We start from the raw sequence: 18,970 nt of genomic DNA, 5'->3' as shown, positions 1-18,970 counted from the left end.
GCGATGTTTGATATGAGAGTGTATGCTTGTTATTGTTGATGGTGGATTGTTTCCAGCCTTTATACATCAACCCCAATAACCAGGGGTACAACAACTCCGTCATAGAGCTCTGCCCAGCAATCCCATCTATTCGCTGCCCGGATACTAACCCCCCGAGACAGTCTGTGCAGGCCAAGACAAGCACCGAGTTTCCCCTCCAATGGCATTTATATTGGCCGGCAGATCATCTCCCAATCGACCACGGCCGGAAGCCGTGAGGACGGCGATCGGACGCCAAGGGCCCTTAATCACAGTGCAGTTCGTATAGACGAAACGTTCCGGTTGGAGCAAATTGCTTTTCCGCCGCGTTTCATATAGCTCTTGCATTCTTCAAACAGGGTGCATTTCAGGAACGCAATATGACATTTGTCACGCGGATTAATTGGGTCTGCACGTTCATTAGGACTCTATATGCGGCGCCAACCGTACCAGTAGATCTGCAGAAACGTCTGTCAGGGGATGGTGGGCACTATAATACAATTATGCCATTCGCGGGGAAATATCGGTTACTGGAATAAATATCGACATCGTTCTTTTCAATAATGAAGGCTGGACTGTGTATTGTCTTCACAATGTCTCGCATTACGCGCCATGTTGGGACTAGATAATCCATCCATCCAATACACACTGTATAAATAAACAACTGGTCAATTCTTCCTTGCAGTTCCCCTCCTGGCAAGATTCTGTATAGACCACCATTTAAAAATGCTTTCGTCAATCACGGTTGTCATGCTGGCAGCTATACTGGGCGTCCATGGACACGCCGTTGTCGATGATCCGCCTCCTCGGAAGGTGAGTATCCTCGTCTCCTTTGAATCATGACCGCTTGCTGAAAGTATACTTCAGACAGGGCCTGCCCATGAAGCGGCATGTGGATTAGCCGTAGTAGATGTCCTCGAAGGGGGTCAGTAAATCACCATGCCAATTAACACCGGGCTCGGTCATTGACAAACCTGTCCCAGATATCGCCGGTCCTATCGAGAATGCAGTGGCCGAGGCTGACGACGACTATAATTGCAATGCCTACCTCTGTCGGGGGTATCAGTTCGAGGACAACAGCGACAATGTCAAGGTTGTCAAGGGTGGCGACGTGCTTTACTTCCACATTGACTTGATCGCGGGCCACCATCCTGGATACGCGGTATGCCGGTGTTCAGTTTCTTGCTCCTGTTCATGTCTCTAACTGCTACTACCGCCAGAACGTATCGATAGTTGAAACCGCGACAAACGAGGTGGTTGGCGAGCCTCTGCGAACATGGGATAACTGGCCCGATCATCTTTCTGGTCCACCACGCGATGACAGTACGTCCAACACTTTCGTTCTGGGAGACCCCTAACTAACCTTTATAGTTGACTACAATGTGACCATTCCAAGCTCACTGGGAGCACCATGCGATGTGGCAGGAAACTGCGTGATACAGTGGTATTGGTATGCAAGTGGGAATGAACAGACATACGAAAGCTGTCAGGACATCTATGTTGAGGTCTAGAAGTCGTATTCTTTGAGTTCGAGTGTTTCTATAGCTAGAAATTGTCTTGTCAACCCGATTGTGTTCATTGTATGTCTATATTAGTCTGACTCGCAATGCCTATATGGCTCCCTGCGCACGAAGCCTCTTAACTTCCAATTCAGAGCGGCCCATCTCAGCGAGAATGTCTTCGGTATGTTCTCCAAGCCCTGGGGGCTGAGTGGCATTTGTTGATTCCGAGTTATCAAATTTCACCGGTATGCCTAGACAGACTGTCAGCGATAGTGCCTTATATATCCCAGTAACAGCGTACCTGGAACATGAATCCTTCCATCCTCCGCCTCAGAATGCTGGATAGTCTGCACCATTGCGCGTGCTTTTGTCTGTGGATGTTCGAAGGCCTGCTCGATCGTATTAACCGGTCCATGAGGCATCCCACTGTCCTCGAAGACCTTCATCCACTGATCCGTCGTCTTCGTCGCGAAGCATTTCAGCAGTATCTCATTCAGGGCATCCCGGTTTCTTACCCTTAGATCATTGTCTACAAACCGAGGATCATTAGCAATACTCTCATCCCCCAATCTCTCACACAATACCCGAAACTGTCGACTATTAACGGCCCCAAGGAAGAGCTCCGAGTCCTTCGTTTTGAACACCCTGTAAGGAACAATCGTAGCGTGTGCCGTTCCCCATCGTTGCCCTTCTTTCCCTAGGTTGAGCCAGGACATGCCGACGTTGTTTAGTATGGAGATGGTCGTCTCGAATAGCGACGCGTCGATCTTCTGCGCCTTTCCTGTTCGTGCCTTGGATACCAGGGCCGCGCAAATCGCGCCGTGCAGGTACAGCCCAGTCGCCATGTCCATTAGCCCGACACCAGGCTTCGTTGGCGGCCCATCTGGCTCGCCTGTTATATGTAGCAGGCCTGCCTCTGCGGCGGCGACTGCATCGTACCCTGCGCGTTGAGCGTACGGGCCTGTCGCTCCATACCCTAAGCTCGTTAGGATAAATGTAGCCTTGCCGTTGGTAGCGAGAGGATGGTACCTGATATACTAGCATGGATGATAGACGGGTTCGTCTCTGCAAAGACCTTGTATCCCAGCCCCAGTTCTTCCAGTTTCCCCGGGATGAAGTTATCGACCCTGTCCCCCTTTAGCATCTGTAGTTCAAAAGAATTCTGGACGAACGTACACTACATCAACGTCCTTGAGAAGATCGAGGATGATGCTCCGACCAGCTTCTTGCTTGAGATTCACCGCGATAGAGCGTTTGTTGCGGTTGATCCCGTTGAAGTACAGCGATGTATTCTTCGTGCCTGGTTTCCAGAGTTTATCCTCGCCTTCTTCTCGCCATAGTCGCGTGTCATCCTGCATTGAATGGGTTAGTGAGTGCTCTACATTCAGGTAAAGGTACTTACACCTCCTTTGGGATGCTCGACTTTGATCACATCGGCGCCGTAGTCTGCCAGTATCTGCGTACAGAAGGGGCCCTAATCAAGTCAGTACTGCACTATTGGCCTAGGCCTATACAGTATGATCAATGAGTTGGTTTACAGCTAAGACTCGCGTCAAGTCGAGAATGCGGATGCCCTGTAGAGGACCCTGCCTCGACGGGGCTGAGTAGCATCGCAACCCGCGGGCGAATGCGCCATTTCTGCGCAGCCTGCACGGGACTGTTCTACTGATTGAGCACTTCATCGCGGGTACAGTTGGATTTATCTATCTTCTGTCCACTGTGAAATATCAGCGCGGCTATATGGTAATTCAACCCCGCATTGCCAGCTGCGATCCGCGGGGACATCGCTTGGTTCGGCTGTCGGTTAACAGCTGGAGTACACCGACCGATCTCATAAATCAGACTACGTACGGTGTAGAGGTTCATCTGCAAGGCATATCTACTAAATATGTCGCTCTTTTACAGAATTGTACGTATTCCCCGAACTTGGTGGTCGTATCTAACAAGTGACAGCCCCGACTCGCCACACCCGGCATATGCACAGTCCCCCGGTCCATCCGCACCATCACATCCAGGGCACAAGAATATCTCCAAAACCACAACCCAGATTACACCGACTCCCAGCGGACAGTGCGGGACGCCATCTCCAAGATATGCGCCCGCTTCCCAGACGAGTACTGGGCCGACCTGGACGCCCGCAAACAGTTCCCGGCCGACTTCCACGCCACGCTCGCCCGCGACGGCTGGCTGGGGATCTGTATGCCCACAGAGTACGAAGGCTCAGCTCTGGGCCTCTCCGAGGCCGCCGTGATGATGCAGACGGTGTCCGAGTCCGGCGGGGGCATGACCGCCGCTTCGTCGGTGCACATGAACATCTTCGGTCTGGAACCGGTGGTGAAATTCGGCACACCCGAGCAGAAGAGGCGCTGGTTGGTGCCGCTCATCGCCGGTAGAGAGCGGGCTTGCTTTGGTGTGACAGAGCCGAATACGGGACTGGACACGCTGAAGCTGCAATCGACGGCCCGCAGAGATGGGGACCACTATATCCTCTCCGGGCAGAAGATCTGGATATCGACTGCGCAGAACGCGCAGAAGATCCTCATCCTGGTGCGCACGACGCCACTGTCGGAAGTGAAGAAGCCGTCGCAGGGTCTATCCTTATTTTACACGGACTTGAACCGTTCGTCCGTGGAGGTGCGTGAAATCCCCAAGATGGGGCGCGGCGCTGTCGATACGAATGAGCTGTTCTTTGATAACTGGCGCGTACCGGCTAGTGACCTTGCTGGTGCCGAGAATGAAGGTTTCAAAATGATCATGCATGGTATGAATGCAGAGCGCATCCTTATCGGTGCTGAAGCGCTGGGGTTGGGCTTTGCTGCGCTCCGTCGTGCAACGCAGTATGCATCGGACCGGAAAGTATTCGGTCGGCCTATCGGGATGAACCAGGGACTGCAGCATCCGATGGCGGATAGTTGGATGAAGCTGGAGGCGGTGAGGTTGATGATTTCGCAGGCGGCGAAACTGTATGATGGCGGGTATGGCGATGGCGAGTACGCGAATGCTGGCAAATATCTAGCTGGCGAGGCGGCGTTTGAGGCGTGTGAACGGGCTGTCCTCTCGCATGGAGGGATGGGATATGCCAGGGAATTCCATGTTGAAAGATATCTCAGGGAGGTGTGGATTCCGCGATTGGCGCCGGTGAGTCGGGAGATGATCTGTAATTATATCGGACAGAGGGTGCTGGGGCTGCCAAAGTCATATTAATACATTGCCTCGTCTATTCTGTTCCTGGCCTTGTTGGTAAGGTGCAGTACATTTGAACAAACTTAGTAAATGATCGGCGTATTTCACGAAAAGGACAAATAGATAGCCAATTAAATAGCAGCAATATATCCAACAGCGTTTTCCGTTTCCTATTCGAGAATATCTACTAGAATAACTACAAGAACTGGGGTTCACGATAACGATTATCTCTATGTCTTTCAAATAGGCAGGACTCAGCGCAAATGGCGTCTTCTGGACTGTCTGTGGAGGCATCTCCCTCCACATATTGGGCAGGGATACCGAGCCTAACAGTCAGTGGGTGTTACGTGCAGAGCTACCAATCTCAGATCCAGATCATCCAAATCTGCATAATAAATGAGCACTCCGAGATTGTTGCGGGGCCTTATCCAGATGTCGTGATGCTCCCGCAATGTTAGCCTTCTAGCCCTAGTACGCCGCCCAGTCAGTGACACAGTCTTGCTGTGTAAGTTAAGATGGTCAAATTGCAGTTTACCCCACGATGGAGATTAACTCTCTACCTCGCCCAGATCACAGATGTTGTTTGTGAGCGTGTCACCACAAGGCGCGGTATGCAACATGTCCAGGGGAGCCTGGAGCAAGGGCTGACCCACAGCATCGATGCCAAGAATGCTGGGTGCAAGGCATGCGAAGTTGATGATGATACGATCCCTCAATTTCCCATATTACTGAAGATTTAACTGCCTGCCGTGAGAAGAAACTTACACTGCTGCAATCCGCTCGCCGGACCAAACGGACCCTATGTTTTACCCCATAATCCTCTTCAACTAGCCTACCACGCTTGTCCAACCATTCTGGTATACAAGCCTCTCTAATTCGCGGTCTCCAGCCTTCTTGCCCAAATCAATGATGTTATGAACTCTGGGTTTGAGGTCTAATCCAACATCGTGCGCCCCTACGGCGGCCCCTCCAGCGCAAACAATTGCCGTAAATAGTCCCTCGTCACCAGCCCTTCCTTCTTGATATTCTACCATCCCAAGCCCTATTCCACAATCACCTAATATGAGCGACAAAAAAGATGACAACCCCGCAACCGACCGGGCAGTAACCGAAGATGCCGTTTTTGGCGTCATCTCGGAGGATGGTCCCAATTACCGCAACGTACGGTTATCTCTTCATTTCCTTTTGGCGTAGGCTGATCAACCCCAGTTAGGATGGATTGGAACCACGATTCTCATGATGAAGGCCCAGATCGGGATTGGTGTTTTGTCAATCCCCGAGGCTTTCGATGTACTGGGCATTGTCCCGGGCATAGTCTGTTTACTGGTTATTGCAGTTGTTACAACCTGGTCTGGGTACATGGTTGGTGTCTTCAAACTAAATCACCGCGATGTCTACGGTGTTGACGATGCCACTGGGCTTATATGCGTGGTAGAGGTATTCATTGTTTACCAGTATTGTTTATTTGATCTTTTCGTTCATGGTGGACTGGGATCATTTTTGTTGTGGGCGTGGACGAGAATATATATTTTCAAGCATTTCGGCCAGATCCGCCGCAAAAAAACAAATAAATAAAAAGAAAAGAAAAGGAAATTAGCAGAATACCGGCGAGTTGCTTTTAGAACTAAGATAGAAACACTAAAGAGGGGAATTACACCCTCAGTGGAAATATGGATATTGATTCACTGCAATAGCAGAATGCAACGCTAACACGACCAGAATGCAACTTTAAACCCGGTATACTAATGCTTCACCTGGCCTGACCTTACTTTGGCATAATGCCTCCCAGCCACCTTCTAACCCACGCGCTCCAACTATTCCCTTGCCCCAGACAAGGCTCAGATCGGGCGCCGCGCATTCGCGGTTCTTGAGCCAGTGATCCCATCGCTTTTGGAGTTCCTCATGGTAAAGGCCTAGGCCACGGTGCCTTGCTGCCGTTTCTTGTATTGCAGATGCGTTCATCTGGATTTTGTTAAAAGAGACGAAGGACTCTCGTGAAGCCTGGAGTTCCTCTGGCGTGTAGACCTGTTCGAGTTAGCTTCCGGACACTGTCACGTAAGGCAGTGCAACATACCTTCTGCTGATTCCCTACTGCCAGAACCGTAACTTTCGTTGACTGCAACTCGGGCGTACTCTCAATCGCCTTGACGATCCCGTTCAACGCTCCATCCCGCGCCCCAAAGTCCGCAACAACCACCCTCTCCGGCCTCAACCTCGCAATCCACCCCCCAGAAGAAACAACATCCTCATACGCAATCGCGCCAACGGGAAACTGCGGGATAAACTTCTCCGCAGCTTCCAAGATATCCCTCGGCCTAGACGTAACCTGCAAAAACGCCAGCGGCCCCGTGTTCCGCGGCCTGCAGAAGAAATTATACGCCATGGAGCGCGCGGTCTTCGTTGCCGCCGCCAAGCTCACAAACACCGTCTTGGACAGATCCGCGTCCTCAACCGTCCACTGCTCGCTCTCCGCAAGCGGATGCACAGGCGGATGATTCACAGGGTCCGGCGTGAAAACATACTCGCTCAGCACATACCCGGCCTTCATAGTCGCGCCGACCGTAACATCCCACCCGAACTCCGACAGATCCTTCCCATGCGTCTCAAACACCCTGTACTGGTTATACAGGGGCATTAAACTGGCTCGGTGTGACGAAACCTCCCTCCAGTGACCCCGCGCCTCGTCGCCGTCGGCGGCGGGGGTTAGTTCCAGATCTACAACATGCGCCGATGTCGGCCAGAGCCCGTAAAGCGATGTCCCGGCCGGGAGATCAGGAATGGAACTTTCAATGACGCTCGCGAGACCCCAGGCCGGCACGATCCCCCATTCCGAGGAGTCGTTGTATGGAGCCGGGGCCGTTGGTGGGACGGGGTATGCATCCCACCAGTGTAGCCGGGTTCCGCCGAGCGCGTAGGTGAGGTTGTTAGAGGCCAGGCCCAGCAGTGTTGCGCGCACGCGCACCGAGGATGGTTTCAGGGGAGATTCCTCCTGGGATGATGAGCCTGTGAGCGAGAACGTCGCATGCTGGCTATTGTTGGATTTTGAGACGACGTGGACGTCCATTATTGCCTATTATATCGGATTTGATGTGGTTGTGTTGAGGGGAGGGGCAACTGAAGATTGAAGACATTGCGGCCCCACTGGAGGCTGCATTTGTCAGCATTGGTGCATAGTGAAGTTGCTGAACTAGCAGTCACCTTTGGGTGCTTGTTATTATTCATTAAGAGGGTGAATATTGCCTGTGAATATGTTGAAAATAACAGCAGGAAATAAACTGGCCTTAGTTCTGACTGTCCTCGTTCCTGGTGCCTTTTTTTGCATTCGGTTCCTGGAGGGCAATGGAGGCCTGAGGCTGCAACCTATACTTAGAACTTCTACAAGGCGCCTGGGCTGGTTAAACCCTTTCTAACAGCATTAATATTTTAAGCAGCCGGAACGAGGGGTTAATTGTAGCACATAACTAGGAAAACCGTTATTTAATCACCGGACGGCTTTACCCAAAGGGGAGACAAGGGCAATAACCACGCGTCCCTGAACCCTGCCAAGGTATAGGACACTGTGAGAACCACGTTCGGAAAGCGACCCACACGAAGCTCGAAAGAAAAGAAAGTCCACAAGACCAAGGCGAAACAAAAAAAAAAAAAAATTCCCTAATAGCTAGACTGCGCAAATGCTCTCAATTTCGCCCCAAAGAACCATAGCACAAAAGGCGCCGGAACCCCGAGGAGAAGACCCCCAAAAGCCAGGATACTATTCGCCCAGCCATACCCCAGAACCTGATACATCCGGGGCGCAAAGAGCGGGAATAAGAATGCCGTAAGACTGCGCAAGAACTGGGTTGCAGCGGACGCACTACTGGTATGGTCGGGGTAAGACTCCATCACATACGCCTGCAGGGGCATGGCGTTGCTCTGCATACCCAGCATGGCTATTGATATACCAAGATCCACAATGGCCCAGTGTAGACGGTATTCCGACACCCAGCCGTACATGAACAGGCCAAGGGGGCCGAGGATCGCGCCAAATAGGATTGTCGGCAGACGTGCTTCTGGGGTATGGGGCCGCTCCCAGCGCACGGTCCAGCGGCGGTATAGACCATCCATTAGCCTCGAAGTGATCTGAGAGCCTGCGATTTCGCCAAGCGCGCAGGCCATGTAATGGAGTCCACTGAGCTCAACTGGTTGGCCGTAGTGTTGGGTCCAGAGCTGCGAGAAGGTCGACATGACAATGTAGAGGATGCCGTAGTCAAACGCTGCAATGATCGCGGAAATCTGCACGATGGGATGAAAAGCAAGCAGGCGGAGAGGCCGTATCAACGCTCGTCCAAGAACTGCCCAGGGTGATTTGTCGCCGTGGAGGCGCTCATCTAGAGTCTGATAGCGCCCTTCACCAGTCTCGCGGCGCAGTCGCTCAGCTCGAGATCTGAGAATGAGCGGCCCGTACGTTTCGCGGAAGACGCTGAACGAAACCACGATCATCACGGCCTGGAAGACGGACGTGGACCAGAACATCCAGCGCCAGGTGGTACGACCGGCCATGAAGCCGCCGATTATGGGGCCTATCTAACGGTTAATCCATCATCATCATCATTTGTTTTGGAGATGGATGCATACCAACAGCGGCGCCGAGCAAGGGAATAAGCAAGTAGACACCGAGAGAGTGGCCGCGCTGCTCGGGTCGCCATACGTCCGACAGAACGCCAGAGGCGAGAGCATAAATGGCACTAGCCCCAAAGCCAGCGAGAAAGCGAGATGCAATCAACACCTGCTTGGTGTTTGCAAACCCACAGACCAGATTCCAAACCAAAAACCAGATATTAGACGCGTGGAGGATGTGTTTCCGGCCGTAGACCTCAGACAAGGGCCCGATGAAGAGGGGCCCAATCGCAGTCGCCAGCAGGTAGATCGAGAGGGCCATGGCGGACTCGGCGGAGTTCATATCGAGCTCTGCTGCAATCGTTGAGAGTGCGGGTGCCACAATGGTGGAGACCATGATGCGGTTGAAGCCGGTCGTTGCGAGGACGTCGGTGACAGCCCATTTGCGACCGGTGGGCCAGTCCTTGGGGTTGTCGGTGTCATACGGCTCTGCAAACGCGACTAGGAACGGGTCGCTGTCCTTGCTGGCATTGCTCTGGACCACGGCCAGCTCGACGTCCGTTGCGGGAACGGGGGTGATAGTGTCTGACATTGCTGTGAAGGTGTGTTAAAGAAAGAATGACAACACGGGCCTGCGAATTACGGGGTTATTCACTTGTGAGTGATTATTTATTTTCTACAATCAGATTAGATGATCAGATCAAGATCAGATAAGATCACGGTATGGCCATCCGGAACAACCGGCAATGATCAGGCAGAGTCAGCACTAGCAACTGGGTGCCTTAAAGCATATCATATCAGCATTGCACAATCTATATTGTTGTTATTGTATTGAACACTAGGCTGCATGAGGAGATGTAATATAAAAAGTAACAACACGAAGTCAAACAAAAGCGAAGGGAACCACTGGCACACTTGATAAGAACCATATAAACCCTTCCATCCTATACCGGTGGAGCCAGACCATAATGCTCACTAACAGGGTCTTGATACTCAGAAATGTCGATAAATGGCAGGTTTTGCGGCAGTCGACCGTCTGCAATTAGTCGCTCGCGTAGCAACAGGATCTCGCGGTACATATGTATCCCGTAATACTCGTCGCGGCAATTGAAGCAGTCCCACGCAGATCGAAACTGTGGCCGGAGGCATTTTGTGAACATGGTGTCGTCCCTTAAGGCCATTTGCATGTCGGACCATCTGCAGTGAAGGTAGTCATCATGCTCGACATCCCGACAATATAGCCACATTACCGACTCGGTAAAAGAATCCGGGTTTAAGATCTTGACAGGATAACGATGCCTCCAAGCTCCAGATGGCCCATTCTCAGCTGCCGCTGGAAGAGTCGGATCAGTGGTTAGCATCAAGTCTGCATCATCATCGGCGGGTGGTCCTGGTTGTATTTCCGTGAGCCAGGGGATAATTTTGGACTGCGGTAAAAGATGCACGACAAAGCCGTTTTTTATATGGAAGTGGGAGTCGCCAACCGGATGATATCGGTTCCACGCGATAATGACCTCCACGCGTTGAGTTTCGCCTGGTGTCCGATCGTTGGTTAGCTCGTTACAGGAAGGATCTGTACATTTGGCGTATCCGGCAGCGACCAGTAAATCGGCAGCTGCTCTTATATACTTTTCGGGAAGGACGAATTCGAGTTCCTATTATTTCTCCCGTTAGTGATCTCAGCTTTCTGAAGGAAACAACGGAATGGATTAACCGGAAATCTAAAGGTTTTCTGAATAGCGCTGAATGGCGCCCATCCCCAGAGGACATAGCCGATTGGGGTTGTCGCTTTATCAAATATATATGCTATAGCGGACGCGAGATCTGCAACGAATTCCGGGTTTGCAGCCATATCGCCAAATTCAGGAGTTGAGTGTTGATTTTTTTTCGTACTCAGGGGGTATTACCGTATTTGGGAATAGAAAATGCGGATAGGGCAAGGCTCTCTGCGTAGGACGGGGCTATTTATCTTTCTGCCTCCCCATGTATTAACAATTCTTCCCTTATGAATTCCCTGTCTCATCAGGCCCTGACCCTACAACAAAGGGATACCCTTTCTTGATATGGCTACCTTTTCTAGTAATCCTTAAATAGAAAGTCGGGCGGTTCAGGATACGAAAGCGACTCGGGAGTAATGACAAAGAAACTATCCTTCCATGGGGTTCCCTTGAAACGCGTAGAAGGGGAGGTGCAGTGATAAAGCCCACCCAAAGAAATAAAAGGATATCTCGGTATAGAAGTCTCTCTTTACCGGCCTCTGGGGCCTTTCCGTCGATTGAACCACCTATCCGGAGAGTTCAAATAGCAACAACACGAAACGAAAACTGCTACATACAAGGAGGCCCCCCAAATGCAAATGGTGTGATCATCCGTCGTACTGTGCCCAAGTAGATAGGGAACCTGTTTCAGGACATCACTTCCTAAATAAAGAACGAGCTGACCCTGCACGAACATGATCCAGCATCGAAGGTCCCCTTGGCACAATATGAGATTTCCACCAAGACTTGGATTTCTTGGAATGACGCGCGAAACGGGTGAGATGTCCCAACACCCGTTGTCGCTGGGTATCTGAAAACATCAACAAAGGCGAGCCGGACATGATAATGCGTTCAGCAAGACAAGCGATGGCATGCGCAACAACCGGACGGTTATTGTCGGTCCCAACGGCGACTTCACAGATGCCGAGGGCTATCAGATCCAGTGGATTGGCGATCGCAGAAGGAAAGTTGTCTTTGGCCTGGGAAAGTGGTACCATGGGAGGTCGGTATGGCAACTATAATAAATGTTAACATTACAAGCGGGTCAATGTCGGAAGCGCAGGTTAATAGTGCTCACCGCGGATGCATCAATGAAAGTAATTCGAGTTCCGTTCAACCTGTCAATGATCGTGTGTCCGGGCGGTTGAGTTTCGATAAAGCGTTGGTTGGGCATAATAAGGGCCAGGTGGCGGGCCGGCTGCTGAACTCTGCTTTTGTCGTCCAAGTTGAGGCATATTTCGATCACCTGCCCCAGGAGGACGTGTTATCAATCAGATATGAAACATTCACTGGGTAACTGACATTGGGGGTTGGGGCGTTAGGCAAGTGGTAGGCCTCAGCAAAACGACCCAGAAAGAGGACTTCACCGGTGGCGAACCAGCCCCAAAAGGACATGTCGTGAAGCAGCGCAATTGCTGAATCTCGGATTGTCGGCTGGGTGGGCATGGCTGGAGTAAGTATCTGTCCAACGGGAGTCCACTCGGTTATGTGGAATGGGATGCGATTTGCGAATCAATCATTGAATGTAGGGAAGCAGGGTTAAGGAATGTTTCCATTATCAACCTGGGTGAGGGTCAATGGCAACCCTTTATACCTTGTAGAGGTCGAGTAGTTTCACTCCGCCATCTCGCAACAGAGCATCCCTCCGGCGGATGCAGTTCATAGTCATTTCAATAGAGTATACGAATATTTGACTTTCTTTGTGCCAGAATGTCTCTTCTGGAACCCGCAGTCATAAGCAGGAGGACACTACAAAGTATATCCCAGGCCCAGCAGGGTTGCAGGCCAATGGAATAAGACACCCGGCAGTGGAATGTTCACCCTAGTCTCAGGAACCTCCAGTGGTCTGTCCACATGGCTAGCCTTTACCATGTTTATGGCGACAGGATGACATCTTCCTACAACATTCGATCGCCGCATCCCTGCGCTTATGAATGTGATAACGAGCATGAGAGGGAAATATCATAAGAGTGTGCGTATTGACCTGACCAATCTGCATTTATTAGGTGTAGTATTGAGACACAAGAAAGAGGCTAGATCAGAAATTCCTCTTCGATCAGCCACCTTTGCCCAACCTAGAAAGCATCTCGCACATTATGTGGGCCGGGCCTCAATGGTATCGGCGTCTGTCAATTGCCCAAGGGGAAACAGAGACAATATAGCATGATTGACTTTACGAACGCTCACGGTTTTTGGAGCTGCTCGTGGACAGAACGCATATCTCGAATGAGGAGCTTCTTCTCGCACATCCGCGGAAGTTAACCCGACACCCAAGCCAAGCGCCACCTACCGTGGACAGCTGGTGGCATTTGGAGACAGAAGATTATGCCTGTCCACACTTAAGTCAAATTGCCAGGCCTGCATTGGAGACAACGTTTTCCCAAAGGTCCGCGCCACATGCTGCCTCCCGAACGGGCGCTCACTGAGACACGCAACGCAAGGACTTCTGATCCATGCCCCCTAGTACAGGCTAACATTCCCGGTTGAGGTCACCAGAGAAATTTGCGTCTGCCTATAAAGTTGACCACATGGATCTATATCAGGCTATTTGGTGGAGAGCGCAACCCTGCTCCAATATGGCCAGCCCTAACCGACAGGATCGCCGCAGGGGTAACAGACCTGCAGGACGAGGCTAAGCAGCCCTCAACCCCCGGCTGGAGCTCTCTACTTTTCCTCTCGTCCATTCTCTTGTCACGGTATGATCGTCCGCCACGGGCCAGTAGCCGTCACGAAATAGCGCCACCCAAAGCTGCGCCAGTTGGCCAAGAACTCTGGCGCAAGGGCTGGACTTTGCGTATCTGAGTAAACTCAATCTTTTGTTACACAGGCTGCTCCCTCGCAATTTCCTTCCCGACACCCCTTCCGCTTCCATTAATATTAAGGGTCACGGGCTTGTGATCCAGCCAAAAGCAAATGAAGCGTATTGCTCAGGAGATTAACAGTGAAGCGCACACCTAGTGCCGGCGATATATGGCAATCCCTGCAGGCGCCCGCTCACACTCTTCTCACCTTCTGCGATTAAATCCCACCCAGAAGTCAGAACGCCATCTCCGTATCTGTTTCGTCTACTCTGCCCATCTCAGGAATCACCGCTCTCATGTTGGCCGTATCCCCAGTTCCGGCTGCGAGCGAGCTTGGTTACGAAGACTTCAGTCAGTTGGCAGCGTTCACTAGCTTTATTCATTACTAGTAATTGTATAAAACCTTTATTGTTATAGTTTCACTCTCATAGTCTGCTGTAGGGCTATTAAGTTCAGATGATCAGATAAGACGACGGTGTTGCAATAAGTAAGCACTGGCAGATTAGAACTCAAGGTGATAATAGTGAGTGCAGGTGAAAAGGGTATATAACAAATGCGCTTCTACCTCACCAGCTTAGCCAAGAAAGCCATGAAGAGGCCTGACCTACGGACCAATCACGAACGTCAATGTTGGGTAGATTCTGTGGCAGCGAACCGTTTGCAAGCAGCCGCTGGCGCAGCAGAATCAATTCATGATACATATGTACCTTGCTGTCTGCATAGTCTCCGCGGAACTGACAGCAGTCCCACGCGGCCTGGAATTCGGGCCTTAGACGTCTGGCGGACCTTGGGGTGTCACGTATGATTACACGCATGTTGTCCCATCTACGAAAGAGGCTGTCATTACGCTCAATGTCGCGGCACATAAGCCATAACAGCGACTCCGTGAAGGAATTTGCGTTTAGGATCTTGACGGGGACCAACTCGCTCCAAGGTCCAGACGGCCCATCCTCCCTTGCAGGCGGCAAAGTAGGGTCAGTAGTAAGGATGAGATCCGGGTCATCAGCTGCAACTTGGCCTGGTTCTATTGGCTCCATCCAGGGACAGATTGCCCATTGTGGCAGGAGATGAAGAATAAAGCCGTCCTGCAAATGGAAATGGGCGACGCCGACTGGATGGGCTGGGGAGTGATGGACGGGACTATATCGGCTTGAGGGTCGAACTTTCTTGAACTCATTGCATGCCCGGTCTGCACACCTGGAGTATCCGGAAGCCACCAGCAGGTCGATGGCTCGTTGCAGATGTAAATCATTAATAACGCATTCGAGTTCCTATTATGCCCAGTCAGCGATGGATGATTCTAATGCAAGCAACGGGTAAACTCACAGACAACTCCATATCTCTTTTAATCACGCTCATTGCGACATACCCCCAGAAAACATAACCGACCTTTTCAGGTGCGTTGTCGAACAGATATGCCAGAGTCGCCGCCAGCCTAGCGCCAACTGCAGGTTCCGAGTCCATAGTATCAGAAAATTTTGTCGCTGTTTTTTCGGGATATGCAAGGGGTGATTGACAATAGAGGATGGAAGAAGGAAACAGAACAGGAACAGAACTGCAGTATTTGTATCCCTTGACGCATGCGCAGGCTGTTCCCTCTAGGAGTTCGTTAATGCCTTCCATTGTGGAATCTGTCATTTTCTTACAGGCATTTGTCCGCTGTTGACATATGAGAAAGAACTTCACTGGTCGCAATATGTGCTGCTAAAGAGCGTACAAGGATTCGGTGAAGACAAAGGACGGAATTCCTTTTACCACCTAATTCCTCTTTTCTAATCTCTGGAGGCTTTCAAGTACTTGTTTTCAAAGGAACATACTATCATGAATTGAAAGAATTGCGGCTAAGATGCATGGAACTTGATACAGCATCCGTGAACAAAAATTGAACGGCCCATTAAATGGCCAATAAGAAGAGGAATAACAAAACGTAAAAAGAAAACGGAAAGTGAACGAGGGTTGAGACTCGCCAGTAGGCAATCGAGCACCAGCCCTCTTCGTACAATGCAATCTCTCCACCACGACAGGTCATGGGCAGAATGTCCCAAAAACCTCGGAAGGGCGTCCAGGACGACCTGACGTTGACGGTCTGGCAAATCCAGTATAGGAGACTGCACCGTGATTAGGGATTCTGCAAGACGCGTTGCATAGTCCCCAACAGCCTTTGCATACAGGCCCCGCTCGTTTGACACCGCGTGGATAGCGAGAGATAGCGTGTCAATCTTGCTCGCCATTCCGGAGTCCAGGTTGTTGGCGACTTCGGCCAGTGGCACCAAGGGCAGCGTGAAGGGCAGCTACGGAAATCGTTATCATGCAAACGGTCTAATACCGGAGGCCCCACGCTTCAGGCTACTCACACTGCAGACGGGCATCAGGGCTATACGCGAATTGCGCGATATGTCCGCGACAATATCAGGAGTGTCCACCTCGAAGAAACGGTCGGGAAACGAGCTGCACAGGTCCTCGCCGAGATTTCCCGGTGGGCTCTGCAGCTGGCCTTGGTCGTCCAACTCGAGACATATCTCGATATTCTGTGGGGAGATAAGTTTCGTTAGGCATCAGACATACTATGCGAGATCGGCAACTTACCCGGAAGGGGTAGTCTGTTTCCGTAAGGTCAAGGTGATGTTGCTCCGCGAAACGCCCTATGAAGAGGACTCGAGCGCTTGCGAACCGGTTCAATGTCATCATGTGTTGAATAACAAACTCCGCAGACCGGCGCATGTTGGCGTGGTTCCTGATTGCGGATAATCGTGCCATTTCCAGAGGCGATCACCAAGCAGCAAGCGATGAGATTGCCCCACGATGGAGGTGGGAAGCCTTTATATTGCGTAGGTACGCCCAGCTCTTGCTTTTAAATTGACTTGGCCACATGCTCACCTGGACGCCATTCGAACGCCTCTGAATCTAGTATACGATGGTTTGCCTTTGTGCTGAGTACAAGTTTTACACTCTGGCTATATGGGCGCGGAAGGAGCTTATCATTGGCTTCACCGCGGATCAGGCAAAGAGAATGCCGGGCCCTTCTGGTGTCGTCTTCAAAGCGGTGAATGGGATGTCTCAGTCATATACGCTTCCTCCTGCCAGCTCCCGTCAATAGTCGACTGGGCACGCTGAAACATCGCTAACTGGGCTTTCTGTAGTTGAATCTACGGACTGACGACTTCCACAGCGAGGTGGAATGGCCGCAAGATGCTATATCTGTCAGGTCAGCCCTGTTTACTGCCCGCTGGGCCCATTTTGCCTACATCATAGGAGGACGCAAAACAGTGGACTGCCTAGCCCTAACCGACATGATCACCCCCAAAAGCGCCAAAGCCATGTGGAAAGCGTGAGAGTCCCGACGCAGAGGCTAGCCTAGCGATCGCGTTGACCTGGGTAGTTATAAGCGGCCAGGTAGACTTTGCGTTCCGGGGTGGATATAATCTGTTGTTACACAGGCTGTTTCATAATATTCTTTGAAGAAATATACAGGCACGTCCTCTAGTTACCTTTAACTTCACTTCAAGTAGGCATTACAGAGATAATTAAATAAAAAAGACATAAATAGCTACTAAAACATTCAGCAAAAGCCAAGTATAAAAATACATGGCGTGGTGAAAAACATGATAATACAGAAGGAAAAACACAACTGACAGATTCAGTACGTGGAACTGTCCTCGATCATACAACATGCCAACTTTCGACTCACACGGCGTGCCAGCTCGGATGCAATGGCGGTACAGTCGCTCCGGTATCCGCCCGGTATCAATCAATCAAAAAGGCTCGCTCTCGCGCACTGCAAAGTCAACTCCGCTTGATTCACAGGCAATGCTCAGAAGAGCCATAGCAGGCTTGAATCCTGGACGCATACCGTCATCCTCTTCAGGACCCAGAAGATCCAGAAAGCATCCACAAATCTCTAGGCTTTCTAGAAGCGAGAAATTACCCATGCGGTGTCGCATAATGTCCTCAATCTGCTCAACCATATCTATCAGGTTCGGACGCTCGTCGTAGTTCTCGATTGTCAACGAAACCAGGGATGCTGGCAGCACTGAAAAGAGGTCGTTTCTTGAGACTTTCTCTTGTCGATCCCAGTCGAGGAGATTAGTGACACGAATTCGCAGGTCTTTCAGAGCTGTGAAGTTTGACAGTGAGCCGAAAAAGACATTCTCAGACGGGTCACATCCCCTCGTAACAGTCAGCGTTGTAGACATGGATTTTGACGAGGGTATCCTTGTGATGGAACAGCGTATTAAAGATGGCTGGCGGATTCCAAGGCTCCCCCCATTCACCCCAAACGATATTCTCATAGACGAATGACTGAAGCTTTTCGCACACAAGCACGAAGCTAGCAAATCCATTCGTCGAGTTGCTGCCATAAAAGAAGATATCGTTGACGTTGGAGAAAGCCCCAAGCTTTGTGATTCTAGAGACTTCGTCGTTATCTGCAAAGTCCGCAACCCCGTAACCGGAGAACTGTTGCAGGGACGGTAATCCGAAAGAATTCATGATATCACACGCGTTGATGGGAGTATCATCGCAGTCCCATTCCGGAATTGATACGCTTCTGAGACGGGTAAATGCGCGGCGGACGTCAAATGGCGTTTCGTGGTTCGGCGCTTTGCTGAGAATTTTCTCAGCATACTTTTGTGTATTGTGTAGGATACCATCCGACCTCCAGCGTCTCAAGATTCGGCACCAGACTGAGCAGCACCGCACGCCAAACATCTTCGGTGTACCCACCCCATCCATCAGTGGGATTCCCTTCAAGGTCATCACGCCACTCTACCAGTTCCTCCTCTGTATGGGCGATGCGCTGGAGGGCACGAGTCAAAAGTTCTCGGTTGAAACGGAGCTTTCGTGAGTGCCTGCAAGGGCCGCCAATCAATGACAGAGAGCGTACTGCTGCTCCGCATCCGGGTTTCCGAAGTAGGGTATCAACCAAGCAGCTGAGGGTCCATCTGCAATCGGAATTCATGAAGATGGAAGTAAACGCGTAAGGAAGCAAAACGTTATCGAGGAAGCCGGTGATGTTGATAAGGATTTCGTTCGGGAGCGATGTCAACATGGCGGTAATGTAGGTAGCCCGCTGTTTTGATGACTAGTGATGGGCTTTTGGTAATGGGGAGGGCAG

The 18,970-nt window shown here is 51.1% G+C and overlaps 9 protein-coding genes across 9 annotated transcripts; 2 read left to right on the top strand and 7 right to left on the bottom strand.

Annotated features, from left to right (window-relative positions):
- Positions 1-744: 744 nt before the first annotated feature.
- On the top strand, positions 745-1,529 carry ASPSYDRAFT_35332 (uncharacterized protein; the record flags this gene model as incomplete). Its single annotated transcript, XM_040845323.1, has 5 exons — positions 745-831; positions 886-943; positions 1,002-1,180; positions 1,239-1,341; positions 1,390-1,529. The coding sequence occupies 5 exons, from the start codon at positions 745-747 to the stop codon at positions 1,527-1,529; spliced, it is 567 nt and encodes a 188-aa protein (XP_040698458.1).
- A 99-nt stretch (positions 1,530-1,628) lies between these two features.
- On the bottom strand, positions 1,629-3,202 carry ASPSYDRAFT_61214 (CaiB/BaiF CoA transferase family protein; the record flags this gene model as incomplete). The annotated part of the gene is made up of 6 exons (XM_040849961.1): positions 1,629-1,771; positions 1,822-2,496; positions 2,550-2,647; positions 2,697-2,872; positions 2,923-2,994; positions 3,059-3,202. The coding sequence occupies 6 exons, from the start codon at positions 3,200-3,202 to the stop codon at positions 1,629-1,631; spliced, it is 1,308 nt and encodes a 435-aa protein (XP_040698457.1).
- Positions 3,203-3,339: 137 nt separating this feature from the next.
- ASPSYDRAFT_185521 (acyl-CoA dehydrogenase family protein) lies at positions 3,340-4,858 on the top strand. Its single transcript, XM_040843560.1, has 2 exons — positions 3,340-3,429; positions 3,474-4,858. The coding sequence occupies exons 1-2, from the start codon at positions 3,409-3,411 to the stop codon at positions 4,722-4,724; spliced, it is 1,272 nt and encodes a 423-aa protein (XP_040698456.1). The 5' UTR covers positions 3,340-3,408; the 3' UTR covers positions 4,725-4,858.
- A 1,327-nt stretch (positions 4,859-6,185) lies between these two features.
- Positions 6,186-7,806, bottom strand: ASPSYDRAFT_210266 (DUF2855 family protein). The gene is made up of 2 exons (XM_040843983.1): positions 6,778-7,806; positions 6,186-6,728 (listed from the first exon to the last, which is right to left on the bottom strand). Exons 1-2 carry the CDS (start codon positions 7,765-7,767, stop codon positions 6,432-6,434), a joined length of 1,287 nt encoding a protein of 428 aa, XP_040698455.1. The 5' UTR covers positions 7,768-7,806; the 3' UTR covers positions 6,186-6,431.
- Positions 7,807-8,049: 243 nt separating this feature from the next.
- On the bottom strand, positions 8,050-9,943 carry ASPSYDRAFT_49771 (MFS transporter). Its single transcript, XM_040847914.1, has 2 exons — positions 9,318-9,943; positions 8,050-9,262 (listed from the first exon to the last, which is right to left on the bottom strand). The coding sequence occupies exons 1-2, from the start codon at positions 9,889-9,891 to the stop codon at positions 8,355-8,357; spliced, it is 1,482 nt and encodes a 493-aa protein (XP_040698454.1). The 5' UTR covers positions 9,892-9,943; the 3' UTR covers positions 8,050-8,354.
- Positions 9,944-10,161: 218 nt separating this feature from the next.
- On the bottom strand, positions 10,162-10,676 carry ASPSYDRAFT_49770 (uncharacterized protein). The gene has a single exon (XM_040847913.1). The coding sequence runs from the start codon at positions 10,658-10,660 to the stop codon at positions 10,244-10,246; it is 417 nt and encodes a 138-aa protein (XP_040698453.1). The 5' UTR covers positions 10,661-10,676; the 3' UTR covers positions 10,162-10,243.
- A 602-nt stretch (positions 10,677-11,278) lies between these two features.
- ASPSYDRAFT_49769 (uncharacterized protein) lies at positions 11,279-12,564 on the bottom strand. Its single transcript, XM_040847912.1, has 3 exons — positions 12,359-12,564; positions 12,135-12,302; positions 11,279-12,072 (listed from the first exon to the last, which is right to left on the bottom strand). Exons 1-3 carry the CDS (start codon positions 12,500-12,502, stop codon positions 11,713-11,715), a joined length of 672 nt encoding a protein of 223 aa, XP_040698452.1. The 5' UTR covers positions 12,503-12,564; the 3' UTR covers positions 11,279-11,712.
- A 3,114-nt stretch (positions 12,565-15,678) lies between these two features.
- Positions 15,679-16,808, bottom strand: ASPSYDRAFT_49768 (uncharacterized protein). The gene is made up of 3 exons (XM_040847911.1): positions 16,444-16,808; positions 16,212-16,385; positions 15,679-16,148 (listed from the first exon to the last, which is right to left on the bottom strand). The coding sequence occupies exons 1-3, from the start codon at positions 16,612-16,614 to the stop codon at positions 15,699-15,701; spliced, it is 795 nt and encodes a 264-aa protein (XP_040698451.1). The 5' UTR covers positions 16,615-16,808; the 3' UTR covers positions 15,679-15,698.
- An 801-nt stretch (positions 16,809-17,609) lies between these two features.
- Positions 17,610-18,904, bottom strand: ASPSYDRAFT_93556 (uncharacterized protein; the record flags this gene model as incomplete). The annotated part of the gene is made up of 3 exons (XM_040852854.1): positions 17,610-17,971; positions 18,033-18,460; positions 18,504-18,904. The coding sequence occupies 3 exons, from the start codon at positions 18,902-18,904 to the stop codon at positions 17,610-17,612; spliced, it is 1,191 nt and encodes a 396-aa protein (XP_040698450.1).
- Between the last annotated feature and the right edge of the window lie 66 nt (positions 18,905-18,970).

Source organism: Aspergillus sydowii, assembly GCF_001890705.1.
Source record: "Aspergillus sydowii CBS 593.65 unplaced genomic scaffold ASPSYscaffold_13, whole genome shotgun sequence".
NCBI lineage: Eukaryota > Fungi > Ascomycota > Eurotiomycetes > Eurotiales > Aspergillaceae > Aspergillus > Aspergillus sydowii.
The sequence above is the reverse complement of the archived record's forward strand: the minus strand, read 5'-3'. Positions and strand labels throughout refer to the sequence as shown.

Bases quoted from the DNA above. Each gene is read 5' to 3' on its own strand.
- ASPSYDRAFT_185521 (XM_040843560.1), top strand. From the start codon at position 3,409: ATGTCGCTCTTTTACAGAATT. The intron at 3,430-3,473 runs GTACGTATTCCC...AACAAGTGACAG, and splicing joins TGTCGCTCTTTTACAGAATT to CCCCGACTCGCCACACCCGG.
- ASPSYDRAFT_210266 (XM_040843983.1), bottom strand. From the start codon at position 7,767: ATGGACGTCCACGTCGTCTCAAAATCCAACAATAGCCAGCATGCGACG. The intron at 6,729-6,777 runs GTATGTTGCACT...TAACTCGAACAG, and splicing joins CAGTAGGGAATCAGCAGAAG to GTCTACACGCCAGAGGAACT.
- ASPSYDRAFT_49771 (XM_040847914.1), bottom strand. From the start codon at position 9,891: ATGTCAGACACTATCACCCCCGTTCCCGCAACGGACGTCGAGCTGGCC. The intron at 9,263-9,317 runs GTATGCATCCAT...ACCGTTAGATAG, and splicing joins CTTGCTCGGCGCCGCTGTTG to GCCCCATAATCGGCGGCTTC.
- ASPSYDRAFT_49770 (XM_040847913.1), bottom strand. From the start codon at position 10,660: ATGCTAACCACTGATCCGACTCTTCCAGCGGCAGCTGAGAATGGGCCA.
- ASPSYDRAFT_49769 (XM_040847912.1), bottom strand. From the start codon at position 12,502: ATGCCCACCCAGCCGACAATCCGAGATTCAGCAATTGCGCTGCTTCAC. The intron at 12,303-12,358 runs GTCAGTTACCCA...CTCCTGGGGCAG, and splicing joins CTAACGCCCCAACCCCCAAT to GTGATCGAAATATGCCTCAA. The intron at 12,073-12,134 runs GTGAGCACTATT...CATTTATTATAG, and splicing joins CTTTCATTGATGCATCCGCG to TTGCCATACCGACCTCCCAT.
- ASPSYDRAFT_49768 (XM_040847911.1), bottom strand. From the start codon at position 16,614: ATGGCACGATTATCCGCAATCAGGAACCACGCCAACATGCGCCGGTCT. The intron at 16,386-16,443 runs GTAAGTTGCCGA...ATCTCCCCACAG, and splicing joins AAACAGACTACCCCTTCCGG to AATATCGAGATATGTCTCGA. The intron at 16,149-16,211 runs GTGAGTAGCCTG...CGATTTCCGTAG, and splicing joins CCCTGATGCCCGTCTGCAGT to CTGCCCTTCACGCTGCCCTT.